Source organism: Bufo bufo, chromosome 3 (genome assembly GCF_905171765.1).
Source record: "Bufo bufo chromosome 3, aBufBuf1.1, whole genome shotgun sequence".
Lineage (NCBI taxonomy): Eukaryota > Metazoa > Chordata > Amphibia > Anura > Bufonidae > Bufo > Bufo bufo.
In genome coordinates, this window is record NC_053391.1 from 245598825 (window position 1) to 245616595 (window position 17771).

At 42.4% G+C, this 17771-nt stretch overlaps 1 protein-coding gene across 1 annotated transcript in view; it reads left to right on the forward strand.

Annotated features, from left to right (window-relative positions):
* Window positions 1–6857: 6857 nt before the first annotated feature.
* PPP1R12B (protein phosphatase 1 regulatory subunit 12B) overlaps window positions 6858–17771 on the forward strand; it is a 102331-nt gene continuing 91417 nt past the window's right edge. The window contains exon 1 of the mRNA XM_040424064.1: window positions 6858–7015. Within this exon, the coding sequence (XP_040279998.1) occupies window positions 6911–7015 (105 nt within the window). The 5' untranslated portion in view covers window positions 6858–6910. The remainder of the gene's footprint in view (window positions 7016–17771) is intronic.

Genomic DNA, 17771 nt, shown 5'->3' on the forward strand with positions numbered 1-17771 from the left:
ATGGCTGCTGTACAGCCTCTCTAGGGGTGTATTTGTCCTGTAACTGGGGCTACTATGTCAGCCCCAGTTACAGGAGAAATCAACAGTGAAAAAAAAAAAAGTGAAGTAAATGTCCCCCAGAGGTCTTGTATGACCTTATGGGGGACGAAAAGTGTAAAATAAAAAAAAATAAAAATAAAAGGTTGAAAATAAAAAAATTAAAAAAATTTCACATGTAAAAGAAAAAAGTCCCCAAGTAAGGAATGAAAAAAAAAAATGAAAATAGAAAAAATAAAAAAAAGTATACATATTAGGCATTGCCGCGTCCGTAAAAACCAGCTCTATAAAAATATCCCATGACCTAACCCCTCGGGTGAACACCGTAAAAAAAAAAACTGTCAAAACAAGCAATTTTTGTCACCTTGCATCACAAAAGGTGCAACACCAAGTGATCAAAAACGCGTATGTCCCACAAAATAGTACCAATAAAACCGTCACCTCATCCCACAAAAAATGAGCCCCTACATAAGAAAATCTCTCAAAAAATAAAAAAACTATAGCTCTCAGAACATGGACACATTAAAACAATTTTTTTGTTTCAAAAATGCTATTATTGTGTAAAACTTTAATAAATGAGAAAAAGTATACATATTAGGTATCGCCACGTCCGTAACAATCTGCTCTATAAAAATGTCACTTGACTGAACCCCTCAGGTGAACGCTGTAAAAATAAATAAATAGAAACTGTGCTAAAACAACCAATTTTTTGGTCATCTTGCCCCATAAAGTGTTATAATGAATGATCAAAAAATCAAATGTACCCAAAAAAAGTACTAATAAAACTGGCATCTTATCCCCTAGTTTCCAAAATGGGGTCACTTCTTGGGAGTTTCTACTGTAAGGGTGCATCAGGGGGCTTCAAATGGGACATGGCATCTAAAAACCATGTGGAGTTCCTTTTCTTCTGCGCCCTGCCGTGTGCCCATACAGCAGTTTATGACCACATGTGGGGTGTTTCTGTAAACCGCAGAATCTGGGTAATAAATATTGAGTTTTGTTTGGCTGTTAACCATCGATGTGTTAAAGAAAAAAATCTATTAAAATGGAAAATCTGCCAAAAAAGTGAAATTTAAAAATTTGATCTCCATTTTCCTTTAATTCTTGTGGAACGCCTAAAGGGTTAACAAAGTTTGTAAAATCGGTTTTGAATACCTTGAGGGGTGTAGTTTCTACAATGGGGTCATTTATGGGGGTATCCACTATGTAGGCCCCACAAAGTGACTTCAGACCTGAACTGGTCCTTAAAAAGTGGGTTTTGGCAATTTTCTTAAAAATTTGAAGAATTGCTTCTAAACTTCTAAGCCTTCTAACGTCCTAAAAAAATAAAATGACATTTCCAAAATGATGCCAACATAAAGTAGACATATGGGGAATGTTAAATAATAAATATTTTATGAGGTATCACTTTCTGTTTTAAAAGCAGAGAAATTGAAATTTAGAAAATTGCGAATTTTTTTAAATTTTTTCATAAATAAAGGTGAAATATTTTGACTCAAATTTAGGACTATCATGAAGTACAATGTGTCACGAGAAAACAATCTCTGAATGACTTGGATAAATAAAGGCGTTCCAAAGTTATTACCACATAAAGTGAGATATGTCAGTTTTGCAAAATTTGGCCTGGTCAGGAAGGGGGCAAATGGCCCAGATGGCAGGTGGTTAATGGAGAATGCGAAGCCTGCTATTTTTTCTTTTGCAAAAACCTCATGTAGTACATATGGTTCTGTTGCCATTTTTTGTGTGTTTTTTGCCGTGGAGACGCTTCAAAAACCGCAGCTGGATTTTCAGTCACTTGTGAACCCAGCCTTAGGCCTCTTTCACACGAACGTATTTTATTAACGTTCCGTTCCTTCTGTTTGCGGTCCGTATGTGGAACCATTCATTTCAATTGGGTCCGCAAAAAATACGGAATGCATACGGAATACATCCGTGTGTCATCCGTATTTTGCAGATCCATGCCCATGTGTTTACTGTTTACAAACATTACAGTACACTACAGTAATGATTACAAATTTTCTATTTCCATTTGCGATCCGCAAAAAACGGATCGCATACAGAAACTATACGGAGATGTTTTTGCGGAAATACAGAACGGAAATGAACAACGGATCCGTGAAAAACGGACCGCAAAATACATATGGTTTTGTGAAAGGGGCCTTACAGTGATAAACAATATTTGGTATAATTAGCTCTATTTGATTGCACGCAGAGGTGAAAACTCCCTGTCCTTACTGCAAGTGACATTGATTTGATATGTTGATTCTTATGTTTTGTTTGAAAATTTATGGGAAAAAATCCTAATAAACACAAATGTAAAAGAAAAGAAAAATTAAGCAGCTTTGTAAATATCTTAATAGTTGACCCTGTCCTCATCTTGCTAGCTTATAGCTTGCTGTGCTAGTCTATTTACAGGGTCTGTTTGTATTCTAGAACTATCAAGACTATAAGTCTTGCACTTAAAGGGGTTCTGCACTTTGTTTAAATTGATGATCTATCCTCTGGATAGATCATCAGCATCTGATCGGCGGGGGTCCGAATTTGCTCTGCTTTGCGGGTGCCTTAAAGGGTTTCTACCATCAGATTTTGCCAAATGTAGCTGACTGACACTAGCGATGTGCTAGTGTTAGCAGTACATGACAGTCTTCTTTGTTCACTTCTGTCTGCGGCCGTTCACCTAAAAAACGTACTTTTATCCATATGCTAATGAGCCTCTAGGTGTTTTTATCCATATGCTAATGAGCTTCTAGGGCGTCGATTCAGCACCTAGAGGCTCCGTCTACTGACCATTTTCGCCCCCCATGTATTTCTTCTAGCCCGCCCCGCTCCTCTTGATTGACGTACGATTTGCCTGCATCTGTCTAAATCCTGCACATGCGCAGCGCGCTTCTGTATTCGGGGCAGGCGCAGTGAGTGAATGCCGTGCTCCTGGTGCCTGCTTCCTCACTGTAACAAAGTCGTCGCAGTGAGGAAGCCGGCTTCCACACTGCACCTGCGCCGACTATGTTACAGTCAGGAAGCCGGCACTTGGAGCACGGCATTCACTCACTGCACCTGCCCCAAATACAGAAGTGCACCCGTCTAACGGCTGTTAAAAACGGTAATATGCTAGTTCAATATGGCCTGTTTGATTTTTTTTTTTTAACCTCTCACCTCATTCACTTGCCTCCGCAGAGGCAGTCCGCTCCTCTCTTGATTGAAAAATACCTGCCAAAGGATCTGCACTGAGTGTGATGATGTCATAGCACTCTCCCAGCATGATCACATGATGATGCTGGGAGCGCGCGGTGACATCATCACACTCAGTGCAGGTCCTTGGGCAGGTCTTTTTCAATCAAGAGAGGAGCGGTCTGCCACTGCATGGCAAGTGGATGAAGTGAGTGATTTTCTATATTTTTTTTTGCATTCTTTCAAAGTCTTCTCCAGCCACCAATTTAGGAAAAATGACTCGTTACCATAAAGCACAAAAATTCCCTAAAATTCTAACCGAATTCCACTTCGGATGCTTCATTTCGCTCAACACTACGGCCAACTTATAAAGAACAGGAAATCTGCAAATGTTCACACCATTTATGGGGAATGTCGATTGTACTAGTTAGAGGCATAACTAGAAATGACCCACAGCAAATTTTTGAACTGGACCCCCTCCCCCAATGCAACTCCCATTCCTGCTGTTAGTCAAGATTGTGCTCTGACAAGGCCCGGCAACCTCCCTGTCCATTTCCTACACGTACAGTGAGGAACAGGAGTATTTAAACACCCTGCGATTTTGCAAGTGCTCCCACTTATAAATCATGGAGGGGTCTGAAATTCACATTGTAGGTTCATTCCCACTCAGACAGAATTTTTTTTTTTTTTTTCAGGAAATCACATTGTATGATTTTTAAAGAATTTATTTGTCTTGCGCTGCTGAACATAAGTATTTGAAAACCTGAGAAAATCTGTATTAATATTTGGTACAGAAGCCTTTGTTTGCAATTACAGGAGGTCAAACGTTCCCTGTAGTTCTTGACCAGGTTTGCAAACACACTGCAACAGAGATTTTGTCCCACTCCTCCACACAGATCTCCTCTAGATCTGTCAGGTTTCAGGGCTGTCGCTGAGCAACACGGAGTTTCAGCTCCCTCAAAAGATGTTCTATTGGACTCAGGTCTAGAGACTGGCTAGGCCACTCCAGAACCTTGATATGCTTCTTACGGAGCTACTACTTGGTTATCCTGGCTGCGTGCTTCGGGTCGTTGTCATGTTGGAAGACCCAGCCACGACCCATCTTCAATGCTCTGACTGAGGGAAGGAGGTTGTTGCTCAAAATCTCACAATAAATGGCCCCATTTATCCTCTCCTTAATACAGTGCAGTCATCATGTCCCCTTCGCAGAAAAGCACCCCCAAAGCATGATCATGTGATGACTTGAGCAGGGGAACCTTCCGTGCAATGCATGATTTGAAACCATGACGGCGTAGAGTTCTACCAACAGTGACCTTTGAAACTGTGGTCCCAGCTCTCTTCATGTCATTGACCAGCTCCTCCCTTGTAGTTCTGGGCTGATTCCTCACCTTTCTTATCAGTGATACCCCACGAGGTAAGATCTTGCATGGAGCCCCAGTCCGAGGGAGACTGACAGTCGTCTTTAGCCTCTTCCATTTTCTAACAATTGCTCCAACAGTTAATCTATTTTCACCAAGCTGCTTGGCAATTGCCCTGTAGCCCTTTCCAGCCTTGTGGAGGTCCGCAATTTTGTCTCTGGTGTGACAAATTTCAGACCCTCCATGATTTCTAAGTGGGAGAACTTGCAAAACCTCACTGTATATACTAAATGTCATGTCACTGTTTATACTGTCACTGTATATAATGTCATTGTACAATACTGTTGAGGGGGTCCTGACAAAATCTTTTAGTCATTCTGAATCTGGGCCCCAAACCAAAGCAGCTGCTTCCTCTGCTTCCCTTATAGCTACACCCCTGGAAATATTTCTAGTTGGCGTTCTTCTTTTCAGCCCACGGGGGATGCCTCTGTTGTAAGTATACACTGGTTTATTTCCCTACTTTTCTACGATTTCTACCACTGTTTTCAGAAAATACTACCATGTAAGACATTTGTGGCAATCCTTCTAAATCTACAATAAAAAAAATAAAGAACACTAACTTTACAATAAACTGCTTATTTCAAGTTTAAAGACCATCCCGAAAATTCCACAGCACTAAAAGAATAGTGTTCTAAGGACAGATGAGGCAAAAGTTTAAACTTCCCTGAACTGGGAGTATAATAGTGTAGGAGTATTACACTGTCTGAAGGCTGGGATAATAAATTCCAAATTCTGTTAGGAAATTACCATGCTCAGTGTCAGATCATTGTTTCTGTGGTCTAAACCTCAAAATCTTCTGGATCATGATAATTAACCAAAACACAAGAGGCCCTGTATTATGAAGCCTGCTCCCTTCTGACCTCATGCTTGTATATTCAGCTGACATTTATGACAATGAATACATGATCATTGTTACAGGAACCCACAACAGTTACATAATGGCCTGTAATTTACTCACATTAAAGGGCTAGTCCCTGATCGGTGAAACAAGGAGATTGTTCCCTGTATACAAGGCTTCATGTCCACAAAAGGACCATTCAAGTTAATGTGGCCAAATTGCAATACCCACCAGAGCCACTACTCAAATCTCAGTATTGTGCTGCAAGTGTAAACAGTGAAGAGGCCGTAGCCCTTTCAAACAGATGTACCAAAAGTCAGACATACACTGACCTAAAATTAGACGAATAGACCGAACAATAGACAATCTGTTTTAAAAACCCAGATAACTTTTTTAATGGGAGTCTGTCAGCAGTTTTGACCATGAAAAACTGCTGAAAGCACGATGCAAGGCCTGGAAAGAGCAGTGAAAATATAACTTTTGTTGAACTTTTATTATTAGGAGTAGTGTGAATATGAACTTTTATTCTGTCGGCACTGCTTCTGAAAATACCAAGGAGGTGATGCGTCACTTTAAAGAGCTCTCTGCATTTTGATGGTTCACAGCCCCTCTCCACTGACTGACAGCTGTAGCATCCAACCAAGAGACCACCACCTCAGCTGTCACTTAGTGGAGATGGGAGGGGCTGTGAAGCAGCAAAAAGTAGAAAGCACTTTACAGTAGGGCTCCACCTCCTGGGCACTTGTAGGCGTAGTGCCTGACAGTAAAAGTTCATATTCACACTACTCCTGATAATAATGGCTCCACAAATTATATGGTTGTTTTGCTGTACCCAGCCTCTACCTAGCACTGTCTGCAGTTTTACAAGGTCAGTACCACTGACAGACTCCCTTTAAAATTATTCTCTGTTTACATGCTGCCATTCTCAGTGATGTTGCATTTATAGATCGTATAGTCAGTGTATTACACGTCAGTCAGTATTGTTTGTGATTTTTTTTCCTCCAGACATTATTGCACTCGGAAGTGCCGCTGCTTTATTTTTATTATTCTATCTGTTATAATGTAGCATCACATGGAGCATTGTCCAATCACTGCCACCGAACGTTGTACCATGAACCAAATCTGAATCACCTTTACTTACTTTTTCATGCAGTCTTGAAACCACTGCCAGCACCTACATGTGAGGTAATGGTGACTGCAAACACTTGAAATACATTCTGAAGCCCTGTATTAGATGTCTCAGTCTTACAGTAGATTATTGTTTCCATGGTAAATTATAAGCCACTGACACATGCTACTTAACCTGTTGCATTTTATGGGCGGAGGAAGCCGACACACCTGCCACCAGAAGTACCGGTATTCATTTGGAGTACTCCTCACTAATTGAATCCACCCTGAATTATCTGTGCAGATGTGAGCTTGGACACACTAAGTAAAGAGTTTCTCCATTATGACAGAACATCGCTGGTTGAAGAACTCTCCATATTCTGAAAGGTTTGGTTCCCATGTCAGAGAGAGGACCCCACACTACAATGAAAGTCTGAAGAGCAGTTGGGCAAGTACCATATACACAAAAAAAAGAATATTTTAGTGCTTGTTATGGGAATTTATATAGTCTCTGAGTATTCCCTTCTTGGGCTTGCTGGGGTGATACTATGGGGTGTATTAACACTGGGTTCCTCAACTCCTGTCCTTGGGGCCCACCTGCCGGTCATGTTTTCATGATTTCCTTAGTATTGAGCAGGTGATATAACTAGTGTAAATGTATCAGGACTTAACCATGGGTATTCATTCAGTGGGATATTCTCAAATCATGACTGGCAGGTGGGCCCTGAGGACTGGAGTTGAGGAACACTGTATTCACATATAAAATACATCCCTGATCGCAGGCAGTGACCTGCCTATTCGGTCGCTATTGTCATTCTTCAGGGGGAGAACAATCTGAGTATGGTTTTATCAGTTCTGCACATGACTCTGAGTGGCATCAGACTTCCTCTAGCATGAGTGAGCCAGATAGGGTTCTCCACTCAGCATAGTTTTTGCATTCAGAGTTGTCAGATTAAGGGCTCATGCACAAGAATTTTCTTTCCTTTTTTTTGCGGACCATTCACTTCAATGGGTCCGCAAAAACAATGGAAGGTACTCCGTGTGCATTCCGTTTTTCCGTTCCGCAAAAAAGTAGCGCTGTTCCGCAAATCACAGTCCGAGGCCCCATTCAAGTCAATGGGTCCGCAAAAAATACGGAACGTACACGGAACACATCCGTATGTCATTCGCATTTCATCCGTTTTTTGGTGAATCCATACTGTAGAAATGCTATGCCCAGCCTATATTGCTCATGTGTTTTGTGATTAATAAGTTACTGTTTCCGATCCGCAAAAAACGGATCACATACGGAAACCATATGGATATGTTTTGTGGAATAATGGAACGGAAGAGGACTTAAGGGCTCATGCACATGACCGTATGTATTTTGCAGTCCGCAAAAAACGGATTCGTTCCGTATCTGAGGTTTTTTGTTCTCTGATTTAAGTCCTCTACCGTTCCGTTATTCCACAAAACATATCCGTATGGGATCAGTTTTTTGCGGATCGGAAATGGAAACAGTAACTTATTACTCACCAAACACATGAGCAATATGGGCTGGGCATAGCATTTCTACAGTATGAAATACGGATGACATTCGCATGTGTTCCGTATTTTTTGCCGACCCATTGAGTTGAATAGGGCTTCGGACCGTGATTTGCAGACAATAATAGGACATGCACTACTTTTTTGCGGAAAGAAAATACGGAAACGGAATGCACACTGAGTACCTTACGTTGTTTTTGCGGACCCATTGAAGTGAATGGTTCCGCATACGGTCCGCAAAAAAACGGAATGGAAGCGGCAGGAAAATACGTTCGTGTGCATGAGCCCTAAGTCTGACAGTGGTGATTTCATGGAGGACCTGCTCTTAGAAGAGTAAGAAAAGCTATGTGACCTATGAAGTGACAATACCTACAAGCAAAACACTGCAGTGCTCGCCCGAATGCTGCAGGAGCTTCAAACAGCTGAATGGAGGGGATGCTGGAAGTTGGATCCCCACCAACCTAATATTACAGACCTATCTTTAATCCATTCACTTATCTCTTCATCACCCTCTACAACTCCTCCCTCGTCACTTTTTAAAAGACCAACACTTTCATGTTTAACCTTTTTACCATTTATATAATTGAAGAAGCTTTTAGGCCCCTTTCACACGAGCGAGTTTTCCGCGCGGGTGCAATGCGTGACATGAACGCATTGCACCTGCACTGAATCCTGACCCATTCATTTCTATGGGGCTGTGACACGAGCAGTGATTTTCACGCATCACTTGTGCGTTGCGTGAAAATCGCAGCATGTTCTATATTCTGCGTTTTTCACGCAACGCAGGACCCATAGAAGTGAATGGGGCTGCGTGAAAATCGCAAGCATCCGCAAGCAAGTGCGGATGCGGTGCGATTTTCACGCACGGTTGCTAGGAGACGATCGGGATGGGGACCCGATCATTATATATGGTTAGAAGGGAAAATAATAGTATTCTTAATATAGAATGCATAGTACAATAGGGCTGGAGGGGTTAAAAAAAAAATAATAATAATATCTCACCTTCTCTTTGCTGTGCACAGAAAAAGGACCTTTGATGACGTCACTGCGCTCATCACATGGTCCGTCACATGATCCATCACCATGGTAAAAAAAGATCATGTGACGGACCATGTGATGAGCACAGGGACGTCATCAAAGGTCCTATTCCTCAAAGAAGAAGACAGAAGAGAAGCCGGGCTGCGCAATCAAGTGGATTAAGGTGAGTTAAATTTTTTATATTTTTTTTAATCCCTCCAGCGCTATTGTACTATGCATTCTGTATTAAGAATGCTATTATTTTCCCTTATAACAATGTTATAAGGGAAAATAATAAAATCTACACAACACCTAACCCAAACCCGAACTTCTGTGAAGTCCGGGTTCGGGTCTGGGTACCAAACATGCCGATCTTTCTCACGCGCGTGCAAAACGCATTACAATGTTTTGCACCCGCGCGGAAAAGACGCAAACATGGAACGCAATCGCCGTGAAAACTGACTTGTTTTAGTGTCAAAATCGCACCATTTTCCCTGAACGCATCCGGCCCCAATCCGCAACGCCCGTGTGAAAGGGGCCTTAGGGTTAGTTTTACTCTTTTTGGCAATAAATTGCTCTACCTCCAGCTTTGCGGTCTTTATTTGTTCTTCACATGAATCATATTTTTTCCATTTTTATTGCTTCTTCACTGCCTTCCTATTTTAGTATTTTAACACTTTAGGGGCTCATGCACATGACCGTATGTCCTCCGTATGTCGGTCCGTGAGCAGGCCATATGTCCTTGAGCGGCATACATCGTGCAAACCTGTGATGAGTGGCGGGGCAATATTCGAATTTGCAATATTTCGTGAATATTCATCATATATTCGCGAATTCGTGATTTTCAGTCATTTTTTTCTTGATTGAGAAAATCGGCGATTGGAAAATCTGCAATAAAATTCGCGATTAGAATATTCGTGAATACGAATATATAGCACTATATTCTAAATATTCGCGAATTCTCGAAGTTGCGACATTGGCAATTAAGAATTTGTGATTCGAATAGTCGCGCTCAACACTGGTGCAAACAGGAGCGCACAGCATCATAGGTTACTATGCGCATCGGGCCGCCCGCGGGACTATTTTCCTGCACTCATGAGTACAGCACAGAATTCCCGCAGGCGACCCGATGCGCACAGTATCATAGTAACCTATGATCCTGTGCGCTCCTGTGCGCACAATGTATGCTGCTCCTTTCATTTTCATAAGGTATACAACAACCCCGATGAAAATGTATTATTTAAAAATATGTATATGTAAAAATAAAGGGCCTCAGTGTCAATAGGTCATATACACACCTGTATATTATGCAATACTTGATATAATTGCAGGGTGGAGGAGGAATAGTAGTTTGCATTGGCAGATCATAAATACCAGTATGACTATCTTCATTGCTTATACATTCTGTACTATTTATTTCACAATGTTCAAAGTTCTTGGTGCTATGCTTTACAACAGAAGCTGGATATTTATGCTGTTTTGACCCCTTATTTTTTTCAGGTTGAGTTGTAGTTTTAAGTGCCATTTTGGGGTACATCTAATGTATTTTATAGCTTTCAGTAATTTTTGGGGGCATGGCACGAAAAAAAACACCACGATTCAGCCATTGTTTTTTGGGTTTTGTTTTTAAGGACATCACCAAATTACATGATAACTTTATTCTGCGGCTAAGGCCTCATGCACATGACCGTTCCGTTTTTTGCGGTCTGCAAACCACGGATCCACAAAAAACGGAAGCCGCCCGTGTGCCTTCCGCAATTTGCAGAACGGGCGGCCCATTGTAGAAATGCCTATTCTTGTCCGCAAAACTAATAAGAATAGGACATGCATCTTTTGTGGCCCCATTGAAGTGAATGAGCCTGCATCCGAGCCGCAAAAACTGCGGCTCTGATGCGGACCAAAACAACGGTCGTGTGCATGAGGCCTAAGTATGATTATAGATAACACTTTTATATAGTTTTCATTTTTTTTGTGTTTTTTGGCAGGTCATTTGAATTGCTATTTTGAAACTTTTTTCCCCCTAAGGGGTGAGGGGGGAGCATTGATGTTCACTGACAAAGTGTTCTTTTGTATAGGTTGTTGCAGATGTGGCAATAAAAGTTATATATTTTTTTTTTTTTGTACAGAATTAGTAACATAGTAACATAGTTTATAAGGCAGAAAAAAGACACCGGTCTATCCAGTTCGGCCTGTTATCCTGCAAGTTGATCCAGAGGAAGGCAAAAAATAACACTGAGGTAGAAGCCAATTTTCCCCACTTTAGGGGAAAAAAATTCCTTCCCGACTCCAATCAGGCAATCAGAATAACTCCCTGGATCAACGACCCCTCTCTAGTAGCTATAGCCTGTAATATTATTACACTCCAGAAATACATCCAGGCCCCTCTTGAATTCCTTTATTGTACTCACCATCACCACCTCCTCAGGCAGAGAGTTCCATAGTCTCACTGCTCTTACCGTAAAGAATCCTTTTCTATGTTTGTGTACAAACCTTCTTTCCTCCAGACGCAGAGGATGTCCCCTCGTCACAGTCACAGTCCTGGGGATAAATAGATGATGGGATAGATCTCTGTACTGCCCCCTGATATATTTATACATAGTAATTAGGCTACTTTCACACTTGCGGCAGGACGGATCCGACAGGCTGTTCACCCTGTCGGGTTTCTGTCCTTCCGCTATTTCGCCGGGCCGCCGCTCTGTCCCCATTGACTATAATGGGGACGGGGGCGGAGCTCCGGATCAGCACGGCAGTGCACGGCGAAAGGCCGCCAGACTAAAAGTCCTGCATGTCCGACTTTTTAGTCGGGCGGCCTCACACCGCGAACTGCCGTACTGCGCCGGAGCTCCGCCCGGTCCCCATTATAGTCAATGGGGACGGAGTGGCGGTCTGGCGGCACGGCAAAATAGCGGAAGGATGGCTCCGACAGGGTGAACAGCCTGTCGAATCCGTCCTGCCTCAAGTGTGAAAGTAACCTTAGATCTCCCCTCAGTTGTCTTTTTTCGAAAGTGAATAACCCTAATTTTGTTAATCAAATAAAGGAAATGACCTATTTTTGTTTTGTTTTTTTAAACACCTTTTTTATTTGTAAGTCCCAGTAGGGGGCTTGTAGATCAGAAGGGGTTGGGAAACTGTAGATGGCATGGTACATGTAGAACAGCAAATCTAATAATGTAATAGAAGTGCTACCATCACTTAATGGTGCTTGCTAATCACTGTTTTTCAAAGTATATTACCATAGCAGAATGTGTTTCGATCCCCAGCCTTTCCCAACTGTTAGGCCTATTGCACACGACCGTATGGCTTTTTCAGTGTTTTGCGGTCTGTTTTTCACAGATCCGTTGTTCCGTTTTTTTGTTTCCGTTGTGTTTCCATTTCTGTTCCGTTTTTCCGTATGGCATATACAGTATACAGTAATTACATAGATAAAATTGGGCTGGGCATAACATTTTCAATAGATGGTTCAGCAAAAAACGGAACGGAAACGGAAGACATACGGATGCATTTCCGTATGTGTTCCCTTTTTTTTTTTTGCGGACCCATTGACTTGAATGGAGCCACTGAACGTGATTTGCGGGCAATAATAGGACATGTTCTATGTTAAAACGGAACGGAAAAACGGAAATACGGAAACGGAATGCATACGGAGTACATTCAGTTTTTTTTGCGGAACCATTGAAATTAATGGTTCCGTATATGGACCGTATACGGAACGCAAAAAACGGCCAGTAAACGGGAAAAAAAAACGGCCGTGTGCAGCAGGCCTTATGTGTATAACATAGAACAAGAGGCTTTTAACCATGTAACGTGATGATGTAGGACACCATTACCTGAACAACATAGACAAATATACAAAGAAATAATACAGCAAAAGGATATGTCATCTGAAAACAATAGCAATACATTTCATCATTGTAGCTCTTAACGATGCTGTGATGCCTGATAGGGCCTATTCACACGATTTATGCCGCAGCTGTTCGCCTTGAATGCTGTGGGCCCCTCATGGCTTAGTTCCATTGAATGGAGCTAAACTGCAAGTGGAAACCCACTGTAGCTTCAAGCAGCATCCGTTTTTTCTCGACATGTCCCTTCTTGGCTTTAAGGGCTGTTTCACACGAGCGAGTCCATTGCGGGAATCACGCTCCGTGTGTGAGTGTGATCCTCCGCTCTGGACTTGCAGGAGCGCACGGCATTATCATGATTTATAATTCTATGTATCTCTGCATGGCCTTTTTTCCACAGAATCATAGTGACATAAAGCTGTCAGTATGATTCTGTAGAAATAAGGTCAAGCAGAGACACATAGCATTATAAATCATGATAATGCCGTGCGCTCCTGCAAGTCCAGAGCGGAGGATCACACTCGCACACGGAGCGTGATTCCCGCAATGGACTCGCTCGTGTGAAACAGCCCTAACCCTTTCAAGAGCAGGTCATTTTCCCATTTTCTTTTTTTATTCCCAGCCTTCCCAATGCCATAACTTTTTTATTTTTTCATTCACATAGTCATATGAGAGCCTGTTTTTATGGCACAAATTGTACTTTCAATGTAGTGGGAAGCACGAAAAAAAAATTCAAATGGTGTGGATTAATAAAAAAAAAAGATTCAGCCACAGTTTTATGAGTTTTGTTTTTACAACATTTCCTATGCGGTAAAACTAACCTGTTACTTTCATTCTCTGGGTTAGTACAATTACAACAAAACCATACATGTATAGGTTTTTTTTTTGCATTTTAATACTGAAAAAAAATAAAAACTTTAGAAAAAACTAATTTTTTCTTTGCATCGCCATATTCCAACCCCCATAACCTTTTATTTACATGTGTACAGAGCTGTGTGAGGGCTCATTTTTTGCGAGGCAGGAAGGGGTTAAACCACCAGCCCGCGAACTGCAGCGCTGCTTCCCATTAAAAATAAAAGGAGGCAGACACCATGCAGCCACCACCAGAATTTTGGCGTCGTGTCTGTAGCAAAGTTCCAATGGCAAATTTCATTTTTTCGAAGTGTGATTTTTATTTTACCCCTCACATTTAGCCACTAGATATTTCACTTGTGTAATAAATGTCTTTTTGTCTGAAAATGGTAAAATATGGGTTCCTCACAGCAGGCAAACACAAATTCTTTACCAGGAACTCTTCTAGAAAGGATTTTATGTTTTCTCACTACCACCCGGAAGGTTAAAGGTGTTCAGCACTTTGTTTAAACTGATCTATCCTCTGGATAGATGATCAGCATCTGATCGGCGGGGGTCCGACACCCGGTACCCCCGCTGATCAGCTGTTTGACAAGGCAGCGGCGCTCCAGCAGCGCCGCGGCCTTCTCACTGTTTACTGCTGGCCCAGTGACGTCACGACTAGTATCACTGGCTTGGGCGCGGCTAAGCTCAGTTCCCTTGAACAGAGCTTAGCCCCGCCCAGGCCAGTTGATACAAGTCGTGACGTCACTGTGCCTGCAGTAAGCAGTGAGAAGGCCGCGGCGCTGCTGGAGCGCCGCTGCCTTCTCAAACAGCTGATCAGCAGGGGGAACCGGGTGTCGGACCCCCGCCGATCAGATGCTGATGATCTATCCAGAGGATAGATCATCAGTTTAAACAAAGTGCAGAACCCCTTTAAGTCAGTGATAATTACAATTTGGCCTAAATTGTCTGGTTGTGTTCAGATCTTCAGAAAGCTACTCCTGATCACTTGTGCTAATGAGGTCCATAAGCCTTAGTTAGCTGTTCCCCTCACTAGTCTCCTTGCATCTCGGTGTTAGACTCACTGTCTGGTGCTGGTCTTCTGTAGATATCTTCTCTAGGCTTGATCAAGGCCCAGAGGGAAGTACAGCAGTTACATGGTGACTTTAGGCTAAGTTCACACGAACGTGTGTGATCTGTGGCCGTATAGCGGCCCGCAAATCGCGGGCCGCAATACACGGCCACAGTTCCGTGTGAATTCCGCATCACGGATGCGGACCCATTCACTTCAATGGGTCCGCAAATCCGGAATCGCGGAACGGCCGCACGGGACGGGACCCCTCGGAAGCACTACGGAGTGCCTCCTGGGGTTACGTCCCGTACTTCCGTTCCGCTAAAACATAGAACAAGTCCTATCTTTTTGCGGAACGGCCAGATCGTGGACCCATTAAAGTGAATGGGTCCGCGATCCGATGCGGCTGACCTACGGCCGGTGATCGTGCATTGCGGCCCGCAGCATAGGCACGGGTCACACACGTTCGTGTGAACTCAGCCTTAGTCTGTGTCTCTCCTCCATCGACTTGCTCCTTTTCTCCGACTACATACTGCTTTACTCTACTCTAGGCTAGACACACCCCACTATATATACTACGTGGTGCAAGCACCACTTAGGGGCAAATGGATGTAATGACATTGCCAGCCAGAAAATAGGAAATACCATACAATGCAATTACAGATGTTTGAAGCGTCCCTCTTACACACATATGCGGGACGCTGCAAGTGCACAACCCCACACATTATGTTACGAGTCCATCGCAAGCGTTACATAGTTAGGCCCCTTTCACACGGGCGAGTATTCCGTGCGGATGCGATGCGTAAGTTGAACGCATTGCACCCGCACTGAATACCGACCCATTCATTTCTATGGGGCTGTTCACATGAGCGGTGATTTTCGCGCATCACTTGTGCATTGCATGAAAATCGCAGCATGCCCCATAGAAGTGAATGGGGTTGCATGAAAATCGCAAGCATCCGCAAGCAAGTGCGGATGCGGTGCGATTTTTATGCACGGTTTCTAGGAGACGATCGGGATGGAGATCTGATCATTATTATTTTCCCTTATAACATGGTTATAAGGGAAAATAATAGCATTCTGAATACAGAATGTATAGTAAAATAGCACTGGAGGGGTTAAAAAAAAATAAAAAATAATTTAACTCACCTTAATCCACTTGCTCGCGCAGCCCGGCTTCTCGTCTGTCTCCTTCTTTGCTGAACAGGACCTGTGGTGAGTATTCATTCCAGGACCTGTGGTGACGTCACTCCGGTCATCACATGATCTTTTACCATGGTGATGGGTTATGTGATGGATCATGTGATGACCGGAGTGACGTCACCACAGGTCCTGGAATGAATGCTCACCACAGGTCCTGTTCAGCAAAGAAGGAGACAGACGAGATGCCGGCAGCGCGAGCAAGTGGATTAAGGTGAGTTAAATTATTTTTTATTTTTTTTAACCCCTCCAGCGCTATTTTACTATGCATTCTGTATTCATAACCATGTTATAAGGAAAAATAATACAATCTACAGAACACCGATCCCAAGCCCGAACTTCTGTGAAGAAGTTCAGGTTTGGGTACCAAACATGCGTGATTTTCTTTCACGCGAGTGCAAAACGCATTACAATGTTTTGCACTCGCGCGGAAAAATCAAGGGTGTTCCCGTAACGCATCCGCACATTTTCCCGCAACACCCGTGTGAAAGAGGCCTTAACCTTTTGAAAGTTGTGAAGCAATTAATGCTACACCCACCACATTAACCATTCGATTGCCAGAGACTTTGGATCAATTTAAATCTAATTTCTATACAGACAAACCATTATTATATCTGCATCTTTCTGTCAGCCCAAGTTGAAATATTATTTGGAACATCATCTAGTAGATGCGACCTGGACTATGAATATGAACTAATGCGCATGCTATATTTAATAGTATGATTACTGCTGAATATTGAGTACTATTGAATTGATATATCAATTTTACTGATTAACAATCATGCATGATATTTATATGTACTTCAGTCTATCTAGTTTTTTTTTAGGATAATTTATCAAATTTTTTATCACTACACTTTTTTATTCCTATTGTATATATATTTTTATCCCTTTGTGGATTTGTTTTATATGTTTGATGTTGTTCTAATAAACTGAATAGTGTTACATGCAAAACCAGTAAGAGGAGTGCCTACCATATTTCCTTTGATATAGTGGACTTATGCTTACTTATGTGTTCTTTTATGTATTGCATAGTTTTACTCACACAAAGCAGGCCACAAGGACATTTTATTAAATTAAATGCGTTGTCCTTCCATTTATATTGATGACCAGGAAACCACGCCGATCAGATGCGAGTGCAGCTTCCTCTTTGCTACAGTATGCGTTGTCTGTGGAGCGGCGGCATAGTGTAATTACAAGTACTCACTTCATTAAAGTGAATGGAGCGAGTACTTGTAATTACACTAGCTTCTGAGACGACGGGCAGTGTAATGTACAGGAAGCAGCAATCGCATGGAGCGCCGCCTCCTCTTCAAGCAGCTGAGCGCCTGGAGTGTCGGGTGTCGGATCCCCACTGATCTGATATTGATGACCTTTCTTGACGATAGATCATCAATATAAATTGCAGGACAACCCATTTAATATCTCTCATCATTTCACTAGTATAATAACTTTTAATTGTAAAACCTTGCCCTGTATGTGGGTGCCAGAAGTGGTCACATTTAAGAACATGTGAGCAATCTGTATAGGGAAACGGTAAATTCCAATTTTCCTATTTTAACCCATTAGTGACCATACTCCTTTTTACTGCTGCCTAGTTTAAGCGCTTCACGGGCCTCTTGTGCAGCTGAGAGCGGGAACTCCGCTCTCACATAAGAGCCGGGCTCCTGCTCTAAGGCCTCTTTAAGACAGGCAAGATTTCCGCGCGGGTGCAATGC